The 13,162-nt window shown below is 40.5% G+C and overlaps 1 protein-coding gene across 4 annotated transcripts in view; it reads left to right on the forward strand.

The window, feature by feature from the left end:
• ZNF461 (zinc finger protein 461) overlaps positions 1–13,162 on the forward strand; it is a 38,963-nt gene that overhangs the window by 6,393 nt on the left and 19,408 nt on the right. Inside the window, exons 1-2 of one of the 4 annotated variants that reach the window (XM_027078914.1) lie at positions 5,788–6,815; positions 8,420–8,513. The exons of 1 other annotated variant lie outside the window; for it this stretch is intronic. In XM_027078914.1, the coding sequence (XP_026934715.1) occupies positions 8,505–8,513 (9 nt within the window). In that variant the 5' untranslated portion in view covers positions 5,788–6,815; positions 8,420–8,504. Of the gene's footprint in view, positions 1–5,787; positions 6,816–8,419; positions 8,514–13,162 lie in introns of those variants that run through there. 2 more of the 4 variants (XM_027078915.1, XM_027078916.1) reach the window with 2 other exon arrangements.

Here is a 13,162-nt window from a genome sequence, read left to right on the forward strand (position 1 = left end):
CCCTGGGAAAAAAGGGAGGTTGGATCAGACACAAGAGCTAGGTAGCATATACAAGGAATTTCTCTCCCATGGTTCAGCTTTCTGAGTCCAGCAAGGATATACTAGTTTAATAAATTCCAGAACTTCCTCACAATGAGATAACTTACAGAAATTTAAACTTAAGTATAATTTCTTTATAAGAACAATGTATTGATTTTAGAATATATGCTTTAAGGGATTTTGTTAAAGGGAACTTCTTCAAAAATAGGTGAAAAAAACTCACTGTTGTAAGTCTTTAGGTTAGATTTACAGCTCAGTGTATTCTAAACACAGTCAGATATGAATGATTTATGTTTCCTTCCAACAAACGTGGTTTCTAAGCATGCCTGTGGGTGTTCTGCCTAGAGAAGGAGAGCTAAGAGGCTCACAGCTTGGTCTTGCTGCTTTGTTTTTTGTTTTCTTGATGGGGGATTTATTTCACTTCTGAAATATTAGCCATAATTCCCTATATCCTGTGAGAAAATCACCTTGCTCCATTAGTTTCCTTTTGGACCCAATATCAAGAGATTCAAAACTATAAGCTTGACTAGAAAAAATTCATTTATACCCAGAATTCCTGTGAATTCACAATAATTAGGACATGGAATCAGGATACAGAGCAGAAGATATAGAGTTGGAAAATGGTAGAATCTAGTAGTTAAACAGTTAAAAGCTGAGGACTTTGGAATTTAAATTCTGCTTCTATCTCTCAGGAACTCTGACATTTCACAAGTTATTTCAGCTCTTGGTGCCTCACTTGAAAAATCGGTTTACTGGGAATGATAAGGATACCTCCTTCACAGGGTTCTCATGAGGATTAAATGAGACAATATATGTAAAATACTTAGACTAGTGTATTAGTTAGTGTTCTCCAGAGAAACCGAACCAATAAGATGTGTGTGTATGTGTGTGTGTGGGGGGGGGATTAAGAGAGATTTTAAGGAATTGGCTCATAAGGTTGTGAGAGAGAGAGATTTTAAGCAATCAGCTCATGAGATTGTGGAGGCTTGTTAAATCCAAAATCGGCAGGCCAGGCCAGCAGGTTGAACACCCAGGGAACAACTGCAGTTCAAATCTGAAATCTCTCTGCTGGCAGAGTTCCTTCTTGCTTTGGGAGAGGTCAGTCTTTGTTCTGTTGAGACCTTTAACTAATTCGAGGAGGCCCACCCACATTATGGCGGGTAATCTGCTCTACTCAAAGTTCACTGATTTAATGTTAATCTCATCTAAAAAACATCTTCACAGAAATATCCAGAATGATGTTTGACCGCATTGTGCGCAGCCAAACTGATACATAAAATTAGCCATCATAAATCTACCCTGTGACAACCTGGCACGTATATGCATCTCCTTAAGCCATACTTAATCTCCGAATAAAGACAATAACAAGGTCATACTTCCACGTAATATCATAGAAATATCTTGCAGATAACCAAAAAACACATTAATCCTCTGCCCAGAAGAGGTTGCAAAGTCCTTGGTTGATATTTACTCTTCTCTTTGATATCTCATAACTTAAATATTATGATGTAAAGTTAATAATACTTAAATACAATGATAAAAGGTCAGTACATCTTATGTTACAATGATAAAGGGATAAAAAAGGGAAGAAAACAAAGATATCTACTATACACACATACACAAATACAACAAAATAAGGAAGAAATGCTGATGACAACTACAGTCCTCATTTCTGAAAGTGATCACACAGTTATAGTTGGCATTTTTATAACTACCTTCTTCCCCTACCCATTCCATATTCCCTTTGCCCTCAGCAAGCACCTCGGCCTGTCATGGTTCTTTACTTGGTGGAGTGACCCAAATATTCATTCTTGAAGAATGTGGCCCATCAGTCGTCCTGCCTGAGTAGTGTTGTAGTTTTCCATTCACTTTAATTACAGGGCCTGTTAATACTAAGAGATACTGGAAAGGTTCCCCTGTACTTGAGACATATTTTTCCTTACCTCCCTTGTGGAGTAGCAATCCAACTTCCTCTTGGTAGGCAAGATCAACCACCCCAGTCAACACAGTAACTCCCTTATTTGCCTGTTGATTCAGAGGGTTAAGGAGCCCAAAATGGCTGGGTAGCAGTCTTTAACTTCCAGTTCAATGGAATCATTGTGTCTCCTGGTGGAAGCATCCCTCCATTTGGAACTAAGACCTCTGGGCAGCAGAACAGAAGTTGTGGGGACAGAAAGCAAAAATTTTACTATTGGGTTACTAGGGATAATAGTGAGTGGTATCACTCCCATTACTTGATTCCTGGCCTTGTGAATACTGGCCATGGAAGAAACAGCACCAAATATCGGACACTGATCCAGAGCAAATACAGCCTTCAGGAGAACCTTGCCTCAGCCCTGCAAGATACTGCCACCAAGCTGGCATTGTAACTGAGTCTTCAAAACATCATTCCATTGTTCTTTCAAGCCAGCTGCTTCAAGATGGTGGGGAACATGGTAAGACCAGTGAATTCCATGGGAATGGTACCATTGCTGCACTTATTTGTTGTGACATGAGTTTCTTGACCAGAAGCAATGCTGTGTGGAATGCCATGACAGTGGATAAGGCATTCTGCAAGTCCACAGATGGTAGTTTTGGCAGAAGCATTATGTGCAATAAAGGCAAGTCTGTATCCAGAGTGTCTCTTCCAGTAAGAACAAAATGCTGCCCCTTCCACGATGGAAACAGTCTAGTGTAATCAACCTGCCACCAGGGAATGGTGCCATACTGGGGACTCAGTGTTGGTTTCTTCTGCTGATTGGTCATTTGGCAGTGGCTATAGCCAGGTCAGCCTTGGTGAATGGAAGACCAGGTTGCTGTACCCATGCCTAACCTCCATCACTGCCACCATGGCCACTTTGTTCATGAGCCCATTGGGTGATGACAAGGATGACTGAGGAAAGAAACTGGTATCCACAAAATGGGTCATTCTATCCACTTCATTGAAATCCTCCTCTGCTGAGGTTACTCTCTGGTGAGCATTCACATGGGACACAAATATCTTCATTTTTACCCATTCAGAGAGGTCCATACCTCTTTCCCAGACTTCCTTGTCACCAATTTTCCAATCATGTTCCTTCCAAGTCCCTGACCATCCAGCCAAATCATTGGCCACAGCCCATGAATCCATATATAATTGTACACCTGGCCATTTCTTCTTCCAAGAAAAATAAGTAACCAGGTGCACTGCTTGAAATTCTGCCCAGTAGGAGGATTACATGTGCTGTCAGGGTGTGCTTGGCCTGATCAACATACCACTTTCATTTCATGATGGATTGCTGCTGTGCACACCCAACTTAATGCCTTGGTGGGTCAGATTACAACCAGTTCATGATCGGCAGCTCAGATCGCGTGTTAACTTGGTGGCCCATGGTTAAGTGTTCAGTCGCTACTAAGGCCCAGTAACAGGCCAAAAGCTGTTTCGCCAAAGGAGAGTAGTTAATTGCAGAGGATGGCAGGGCTTTGATTCAAAACCCTAAGGCCCTATGCTGTGATTCACCTATAGAGTCCTGCCAAAGACCCCAGACAGCATCCCTATCTGCTACTGATACCTCAAGCACCATTGGGTCTGCTGGGGTATATGGCCCAAATGGCAAAGCAACTTGCACAGTAGTCTGGACCTGTTGCAGAGTCACAGAGCCTTCTCTTGTTCTGGGACCTACTCAAAACTAGCAACTTTTCAGGTCACTCAGTAAAGGGATGGAAGTAACACATCCAAATGAGGAATATGTTGCCTCCAAAATCCAGAGGCTTCCTAGGCTTTGCGCCTCTTTTTTTGGTTATGGGAGGGGCCAGATAAGGATAAGAACAACTTATCCTTCTTCACCTTAGAAGGGGTATCTGACATGCCCCACACCACTGGGTCCCTAGGAATTTCACTGAGGTAGAAGGCCCCTGAGTTTTTGTTGGATTTATTTTCTACCCTCTGACACACAAATAAATGTCTTACCAGTAAGTCTGGAGTAGTTGCCACTTCTTGCTACTAGGTCCAATCAGCATATTGCTGTCAATGAAATGGACCAGCGTGACATCTTGTGGAAGGGAAAGGTAATCGAGATCCCTATGAACTAAATTACGACATAGGGTTGGAGAGTTGATATAGCCCTGAGGTAGAACACTGAAGATGTAATGCTGGCCTTGCCTGCTGAAAGCAAACTGCTTCTGGTTGTCTTTATTGACAGGGATGGAGAGGAAAAAAATTTGCCAGATCAATGGTTGCATACCAGGTACCAGGGAATGTGCTAATTCCCTCAAGGAATGAAACCGCATTTGGTACAGCGGCTACAATTGGATTCACTACCTGGTTTAGCTTATGATAATCCATTGTCATTCTCCAGTATCCATCTGTCTTCTGCATAGGCCAAATAAGCAAGTTTAATGTGGATGTGGTGGGAATCACCACCCTTGCATCTTTCAAGCCCTTAATAGTGGCACTAATCTCTGCAGTGCAGTGTTTCTTTTGGTTTACTATTTTTCTAGGTAGAGGCAATTCTAGTGTCGTCCATTTGTCCTTTCCCACCATAATAGCCCTCACTCAACAGGGCAGAAAGCCAGTGAGGGGATTCTTACAGTTCCTGAGTATGTCTATCTCAATTATCCATTCCAGAACTTGGGGGAAAAACCACAGGATGGGTTCAGGGTCCACTGTGAGATGGACTTGAGCTAAAACTTCATTGATCACCTGATTTCCATAAGCGCCTACTCTGACTGGTGGACAACAATGATGTTTTGGGTCTCCTGAAATTAGTGTCAATTCAGAGCCATCGTCCAGTAATCCCTGAAAGGTCTGATTATTTCCTTTTCCTCAACATACAGTTATCCTGGTAAAGCCTGTAGGTTCTTTTGGGAAAGCTTAGGGGAAAAATTAACAGTATACATTTTTGGCAATGGAGCAGCGTCTCTCATTAAAGGGGTTCTAAGTTTGCACACTGGGTCAAGTCTGGGAATTGAACGGCCATGACTCTCTGTTTTTATTATTCAAGTTAAGCTTTTGTTCTCTTGACTTAGAACTCTTCCACTTATACAGATCAAGTTAAGAATTTAGTAGACTTCCCATCTATTTCACTTCCACCAAAGAATATCAACCATACTCCCAGTAACCACATAACAGAAATTAAAAAACAAACCAACTAAAAAACCTTTCATGGTCATTTTGCATTCTTCATCACAATAAATTATTTTATATTTTTAAAGTCATGTTTTAACTCTTCTTAGATTTAAAAGAATTTCCATTGGAAATTTAAATTTTCAAGTAACTCTGATGCTTCAGGAAGCTTAGCCATTATTATCTTTTTAGAGATATGTGAGGTTCAGAGTAGGTATCACCTCTGCTCAATCTCACACACATAATATTGCAGTCTCTCACAGTTTCTAAATTCAGATCACAACCACACACTGTCTTCCATCCAGATCTTAACTTGCATAAATTGCATTCTAACACACACAAAAACACCTCTACCAAATCTCTTGCATGACCTCCCACTCAATCATACTCAAAACATCAAAGTCACAACGTTATAATCACCAGCCCTTTTACTGCCATATGCAGAGACTTGGGTACAGTCACAAACCACTTTCACATACTTTATATATTTCACTCAACACCCCTCCCAGTGATAGGCTCAAGTGCAAACCATCTAAGGTACAGTCACAAACCACATGTTCTCAGAGATACTATGTCTCCTCACACTTAAGAGATGGAGCTTCTGGCCTCAGCAAGATTAAAAAGCTTTACCATAGATGTGTCCCTTATCGCAGATAATCGTACTAGTTTCCACCCCTCTGGATTAATTCCAGCCTGTCACACACACTTAGACACACAATGTCACCTCACACACGCCCCCCCCCCCCAACCCACGAACGGCCCAGGACCAGCTCGCCTGCCCCAGGGATCTGTGATTCATCCACTGGGTCCCTCCTAGTTCCAACAGACCAGCTTCCTCCCTTCGCTGGTGAAATTAACCCGCGGACACTCGCCACACCTAAACCCTCCCGGTAGTCATAGGTGGACCCAGCACAGACAGCCTTCCACAGAACGTTGTGAGGTCACTGCCAGCATAGCCAGCCACGCCACCCGCAAGCATGCGTAATCAATCACACGGTCTCAAAGCACCACTCACAGGTAAGTCACATCACATTATGCCACCTCACAATCACTGCACGTGGCCGAGCTCACTGCTTGAACCTACACGAATATGTAGCACATCCACTTTCACATACAGATTTCCTCACGCATGACACCCTCACAGTCGGTGTCACATAATCATCTGCCTCTCGATGAGACGCACCCCCGCATACGTAACGGACTCACAGAATACATCTCGCATCGCAACCGCGGAGAGAACCATCCAGAGGCTGGATCTCTCCGCACCAGACAACAGTTCTCTTAAGCCCGCGAACGTGCACATTGGGGGGTCGGGACAGCCACCGTGTCAGGTTTGAAATCCGTCCTCAGAGAAATCTGAGGTTCCGAATTCAGACCCCCAAACCCAGGTGTGAGCCACGCAAACTGGGTGGTTGTGTCGTCACTCCAAGCCCGAGTGAAACAGCGCAGGTGCGGCCGGAAGTCGGGCGGAAGACCTACCTCTTTAGCCTCCCGGGCTCCTTCCTCTAGGACTAAGTTTCCCAGAGGACACGGCTTTCCAAAGCTACTTCCGGTCAGAACGTCGGTTGAATGGTCGGCCGCAGAGGCAGTTGAGGGCTTCCCTTTACGGGTAAAGTAGGCAGGGCTCGGCGTGCGGCTTCGCCGGGAAGTCCAATCAGAACTTGGACCAGAGCTCCTCCTGAGGATGCTGAAGGTGAGGAATCCTGTAGCCCCAGGACCGGGCAAGAGGAGTGTCTGGAGTGTTAGGCCTCTTAGTGCGGGAGCAGACCTAGGGAGAGTAGGTTAGTCTGTGCGTGCGTGACGGAAATTAGTCTCATGACTAAGGGTATTTGGCTGTTTGTTGTGACAGCAACTGGATTCGTGCTTTTGTGACCGTTGTAATTTTGTGCATTGGCCATGTGTGTAAATGGAGTTTGTATGTGTTTATGATCATGATTGCGGGTGACTATTTGTGTAAGCCCCATTTACTTATATAAAGAAAAGCACGTTTACACAAACATTTAAACCCAGGCTCACCGTAATCAGGTAGTTAGGAAGACATTCCAGTAGGCACCTATAGATTCATACACACGTCATAAAGCCAAAGCCACATAATCCCACCATCCCCCCCGTGTTTATCATCATCATACAACCTCAAAGTGACTTACATAGTAAAAAAAAAAAAAAAGAAAAAGAAAGGAAACAACAACAAACAACTAACCGTATGCCCACTTAGTCGGTGTCCTCCACAGTTATCTGAAGAGCTCACACACATCACCAAGAATCAGAGAAACATAGTCTTCATGGTCACAGACAACATCTACTCCACACCACACTCAAGGTCACACAAAATTTGAGCTTCCAGAAAAACCTAGTATCTCATAATTTTTCTCTACCTCACTACTTCTGCCATCCCCCTTAGAAACACCTCTAATTGGAGGAAAGAATGGCACTGTTGCACATCCAAAAACAGTGTCTAAGATGATTAGGTGCTGCATCTTACCTGAAATTTTCACATTAACCTTCAAAATTCCTTTGTTATATTACTTCATTTAAAGTAAAAGTTATCTATAATTCTTCAACCACTCTGAACATTTTATTGCAAATGTTTTCACCCTCTGTGTACATACATATATGCTTATGTTCATGAGTATTTTTTCCCCAAAGATTAGAACACAATACACATTGTTTTGTATTTCCTTATTAAAAGATATTTAGGTCTTTTTTGCCTGTATTTAGGGATGAATTTCAGAAGATTTTCCAGGATGTGGTTTTTTAAATTCTCACCGGTACTTCAGACTCAAGTATTTATTTTGCTCCGGACATCTTTGTTCTATTTCTTCTTTTCAGTGTTGCTTTAGTGTCTATTTTTGAAGTTCCTGTTACACAAGAATGTTAGATATAACCAAAGATCTGTTACATCTTTTGAGTCATTTTCTCTTTCCCTGACCTTTTCATAAGGTCCATTTCCTTTTCTTTTTCCTCTTAATTCAGTGAGAATCTGGTCAGGGTAGGTCTGAGCAGGCCAGTTGGCTTGATTTTATCATAGTGTTGGGACACTGATTTGCCTCTCTAGATCACTCCTGCTAAAGAGCCTGGGCCCAGTCTTTCTTGAATCCATAGCTGGATTCCCTCCTTGCTTTGAGTAAGGTTGGGATTGGTTCATCTTTTCTCTGATCTTTTATGTATGTGTGTATGGGGTCTGGGAGTAAGAGATGTGAAGTGGGGGAAATGTCATTCTAAGTTAGCACATTGGGAGCTCAGAGGCAAGATCATCTCATGTTTGTTTTTGTTTATTTTTAAACCCCTCTCATTCAGCAACACTTTCTTTGGACTGTGAATTTCTTCTAAAGTGGAACTAAGAAGACAACTAATAAATACATTGAATTCTAAAAAAAAAGCCATGGCCCATGTAAGTTGTTGTTTTCTTGTTCCTCATTGAAGTAGTCCTCTTTTTTTCCTATAGGTCATGTGAATATTTGCATTCTGCATCCTGATATTGTTACCTAACTGAATATCACACAGTAACTTGCCAGTGAGTGAGTAAGTGATTGTGCCAAAAATATAGGATCTTCCTTTTTTGCTCATCTCTCTAACCAGTTTATATACTCATTCAGTAAATCATTACTTATTTCCCATATGCTGAGTCTTCTGCCAGAATAAGGAAAGAACAGAAATAGTATCCTTTTGAGGGAAATATTGATGTTCTTCTTGTCAGAACTTTGGTTTGATGAACTGATTTAACAAATATTTATTGAATATCTACTATGTGATAGGCATTCTTTTAGAGAACTAGGAATAAATCAGTGGGGGGTAAAAATCAGACACATACAAATCATTCCTTGTGGAACTTGACTTGTAATGAAAGAGACAGAAAGTAAATAATCAGCTTATATAGTACAAGACTTAAGACACACATACATATGTGCATATGTATGTATGTATATACATTATATATATATATATGGTCAACTCTCCATATCTGTGGGTCCCACATCTATGGATTCAACCAACTGTAGATTGAAAATCTTCAGGAAAAAAAATTCCAGAAAGTTCCATAAAGCAAAACTTGAATTTGCTTCATGCAAGCAACTATTTACATAGCATTTCCATTATATTAGGTATTATAAGTAATCTAGAGATGAGTTAAAGCATGTGGGAGGATGTGTGTAGGTTATACGCAAATACTATGCCATTTTACATGGGACTTGAGCATCTGCAGCTTTTGGTATCTGCGGGGGTCCTGGAACTAATCCCCTGTGGATACCAAGGGATGACTGTGTATATGTAGTGAACAAAATAATTGTATGGTAAAACTAAGATGAAAGAGCAAATATATGTCTTATCAATCAGTGACTGTATATGAGTTCTCTTTGTTTGTTTGTTTTGTTTTAATTTTAATTTTTGGGTGCGTTGGGTCTTTGTTGCTGCACTCAGGCTTTCTCTAGTTGCAGCAAGTGGCGCTAGTCTCCATTGCAGTGCACGGGCTTCTCACTGCAGTGGCTTCTCTTGTTGTGGAACATGGGCTCTAGGCACGTGGGCTTCAGTAGTTGTGGCACGTGAGCTCAGCAGTTGTGGCTCATGGGCTCTAGAGTGCAGGCTCAGTAGTTGTGGCTCATGGGCTTAGTTGCTCCATGGCATGTGGGATCTTCCCAGACCAGGGCTCAAACCCATGTCCCCTTCATTGGCAGGCGGATTCTTAACCACTGCACCACCAGGGAAGTCCCTGGATATGAGTTTTAACATACCTATTAAGAGAAAAAGTCTTTCAGATTGAGTCACAAAGAAAAATTCAACTCTGCATCAGATGCTTAAGTGATTCAGTGATTCAGAAAGTTTAATAAAAGGATGGACAAATTATACCAGGCAAATGAAAACTAAAGGAAAACATACTAAACTTTAGGCCACATCACACAATTAAACATGGCAAAGAGGGACTTCCCTGGTGGTCCAGTGGTTAAGAATCCGTCTTCCAATGCAGGGGATGCGCGTTCCATCCCTGGTTGGGGAACTAAGATCCCACATGCTGTGGGGCAACTAAGCCCATGCCACAACTAGAGAGCTCGTGTGCTGCAACTACAGAGCCCATGCTCTCTGCAGCCTGCACACCACAACTACAGAGCCCATGCACTCTGGAGCCCATCCGCTGCAAGGAAAGATCCCACATGCTGCAACTAAGACCTGACACAGTTGAAAATAAATAAATAAATATATTTTTTTAAAAAACATGGCAAAGAAGGACACTACATAATTCTAAAGTGTAAATTTCAAAGTGAAGCTAAAATACTTATGAATTACCTACATATAAAATATTACAGCAGCAACTTTCCTAAAACAAATAGAAAAGCAGATAGAAGAAGAAGTAGATACTTGCCAGCAGTAGGGGATATTAGTTAACCATCTTAGTCAAAGTCAAGACAAGTGGACAAAATTTAGTTAAGGATATTGAAGTACTAAATCACATACTCCATCAAATCTATCTTATTGATATACATGAAATGCTAATAGTAGTGAATATGCATTTTTTAGGTATCCATGGACCATTCAGAAGAAAATGACAAAATATTAGGCTGTAGTAAAGCCCAAAAAATACAAATGGTAGACAGTATTCTCTGAACACAGTGAAATACAACTAGAATTTAATTACAGAATCAGAAAAATTGTTATTCTTACCAGAAGTTTATAAAATCTGTCTTAGTAACTGCTGAATCAAAGAAGAAATATAATCTAAAAAGTGAAAAATTTCTCATGTCAGTGATAGCACTACATATTGGAACCCATGGAATTTAGTTAAAGCAGGACTCTAAGGGAAAAGTCATAGATTTAAATGCTTCTAACAAAAAATAATGAAAATTTGTAAGTTAAAAATAAGTAGAAAGAAATCTGGAAGGGATTTACAAAGATAAAAATTACATGTGTTACAAAACAGGAAAAAATTATAACTAATAAGATAAATCAATAAGTTAAATCACTAACCTTTGAATCATGAATGAAAAGGGAGAAAGCACAAATATACAAAATGAAAAGGGGAAAATCCACAGAAACAAAGGAAATTCAATAGACTCTTGAAAAAAATACTGTATTTGATTCTTTGCAAATCCATTTTATTTATTCACATATACACCATTTTCAATTGCTCTCTCTTCTTGAGATCTGAATTTCTGTTTGATATCATTTCTTTTTGGCCTGAAGACATTTCCTTAGCATTTCCTGTAGTTTGTATCTTCTAGTGACAAATCCTCTCAGCTTTCTTTATGTGAAAATGTCTTTATTCCTTCTTTATTTATAAGATAAGTCAGGACTTGCATCCTCCTCCTCTATTTTCTGGAAGAGTTTTTTTTATAGAATTAGTATTATTTATTCCTTAATTGTCTGATAGAGCTCACCAGCAAAAAGCATCTGTGGTAGGCAGAATAATGAGCCCCCCTCAAAAAAAAACTGTCTACGTGCTAATCCTAGAACCTGTGAATAGGTTACCTTACGTGGCAAAAGAGACTTTGCAAATATGATTAAATTAATGCTTTAAAAAATAAATTTATTTATTTATCTATTTATTTTTGGCTGTGTTGGGTCTTCGTTGCTGCATGCAGGCTTTCTCTAGTTGCAGCAAGTGAGCGGTGGCTGCTCTTCGTTGCGGTGCACGGGCTGCTCACTGCGGTGGCTTCTCGTTGCAGAGCATGGGCTCTAGGTACACAGGCTTCAGTAGTTGTGGCATGTGGGCTCAGTAGTTGTGGCTTGCGGGCTCTAGAGCACAGGTTCAGTAGTTGTGGCACGCGGGCTTAGCTGTTCTGCGGCATGTGGGATCTTCCTGGACCAGGGATTGAACCTGTGTCCAGCATTGAATCCGGCAGGTGGATTCTTAACCACTGTGCCACCAGGGAAGTCCCCCAAATTAATGCTTTTGAGATGGGGAGATTATCTTGGGTTATCTGAAGATAACGCAAAGAGGATGTGCGTATGGAATATGCATACTTCGGTTAAAAAAATGCAACATTACTGGCTTTGAAGATGGAGGAAGTGGGCCATGAGCCAAGGAACGTAAGTAACCTCTAGAAGCTAGAAAAGGTGAGGAAATGGACTCTTTCCTAGAGCTACCAGAAAGGTGCACAGCCCAGCCAACACCTTGATTTAGTCTAGTAAAACCCTTGTTGGACTTCTAACCAACAGATCATAAATTTGTTGTTTTAAGCTACTGCATTTGTGGTGATATGTGCAGCATCAGTATAAAACTAATACACCATCTGAGTTTAGAGTTTTCTTCATGGGGAGACTTTAATTTCTTTAATAGATAAAGGGCTTTGGTTTTTTTTTTTTTTCTTGAATTAGTTTAGTAATTTGTGCCTTTCAGGGAATTAGTTTATTTCAACTTAGATGTCAAATTTATTGGCAGAAAGTTGTTCATAATATTCCCTTATTATCATTTTAATGCCTGTCAGATCTACAGTAATGCACACTTTTAAATTCCTGATATTGATAATTTATGTCTTCTTTTCTTGATCAGTATACTAGCAGCCTGTCAATTTTATTGGTCTTTTCAAAGAACCAGCTTTTAGTTTTACTGGTTTTTCTCTCTAGTTTGCCCTTGCTGTTTCACTGATTACTGATCTTATTTATTCTTTCCTTTGTTCTGTATATTTTAAATTTAATTTTCTCTTATTTTTCTAGCTTAAAATTCCCTTTCTTCTTTCACCCGTGGGTTATTTAGAAGAGTGCTCTTTAACTTCCAAATATTTGGGAGCTTTTCCAGATCTTTCTGATAGTTCATTTTTAATTTAATTCTGTGATGGTCGAGGAACATACTCTGTAATTTCTATCCTTTTAAATTTATTGAGATTTGTCTTATGGTCCAAAATGTGGACAATTTGGTGAATGCTCAATGTGCAATTAAAAAAAAAGGGCATTATACTGTTGGGTAGAGTGTTTATCAGTTAGGTCAAATGTTTGTAGTGGTGATCAACATTTCTATATCTTTACTAATTTTTTTTTGTCACTTGGTCTATCAATTACTGAGAGAGGACAGTTGAAAGTTCCAGATACAATGGTAGATCTGTTACAGTTCTG

This window comes from Aethalodelphis obliquidens, unplaced genomic scaffold (assembly GCF_003676395.1).
Source record: "Aethalodelphis obliquidens isolate GAN/ISIS:26980383/991018 unplaced genomic scaffold, ASM367639v1 scaffold43, whole genome shotgun sequence".
Taxonomy (NCBI): Eukaryota; Metazoa; Chordata; class Mammalia; order Artiodactyla; family Delphinidae; genus Aethalodelphis; species Aethalodelphis obliquidens.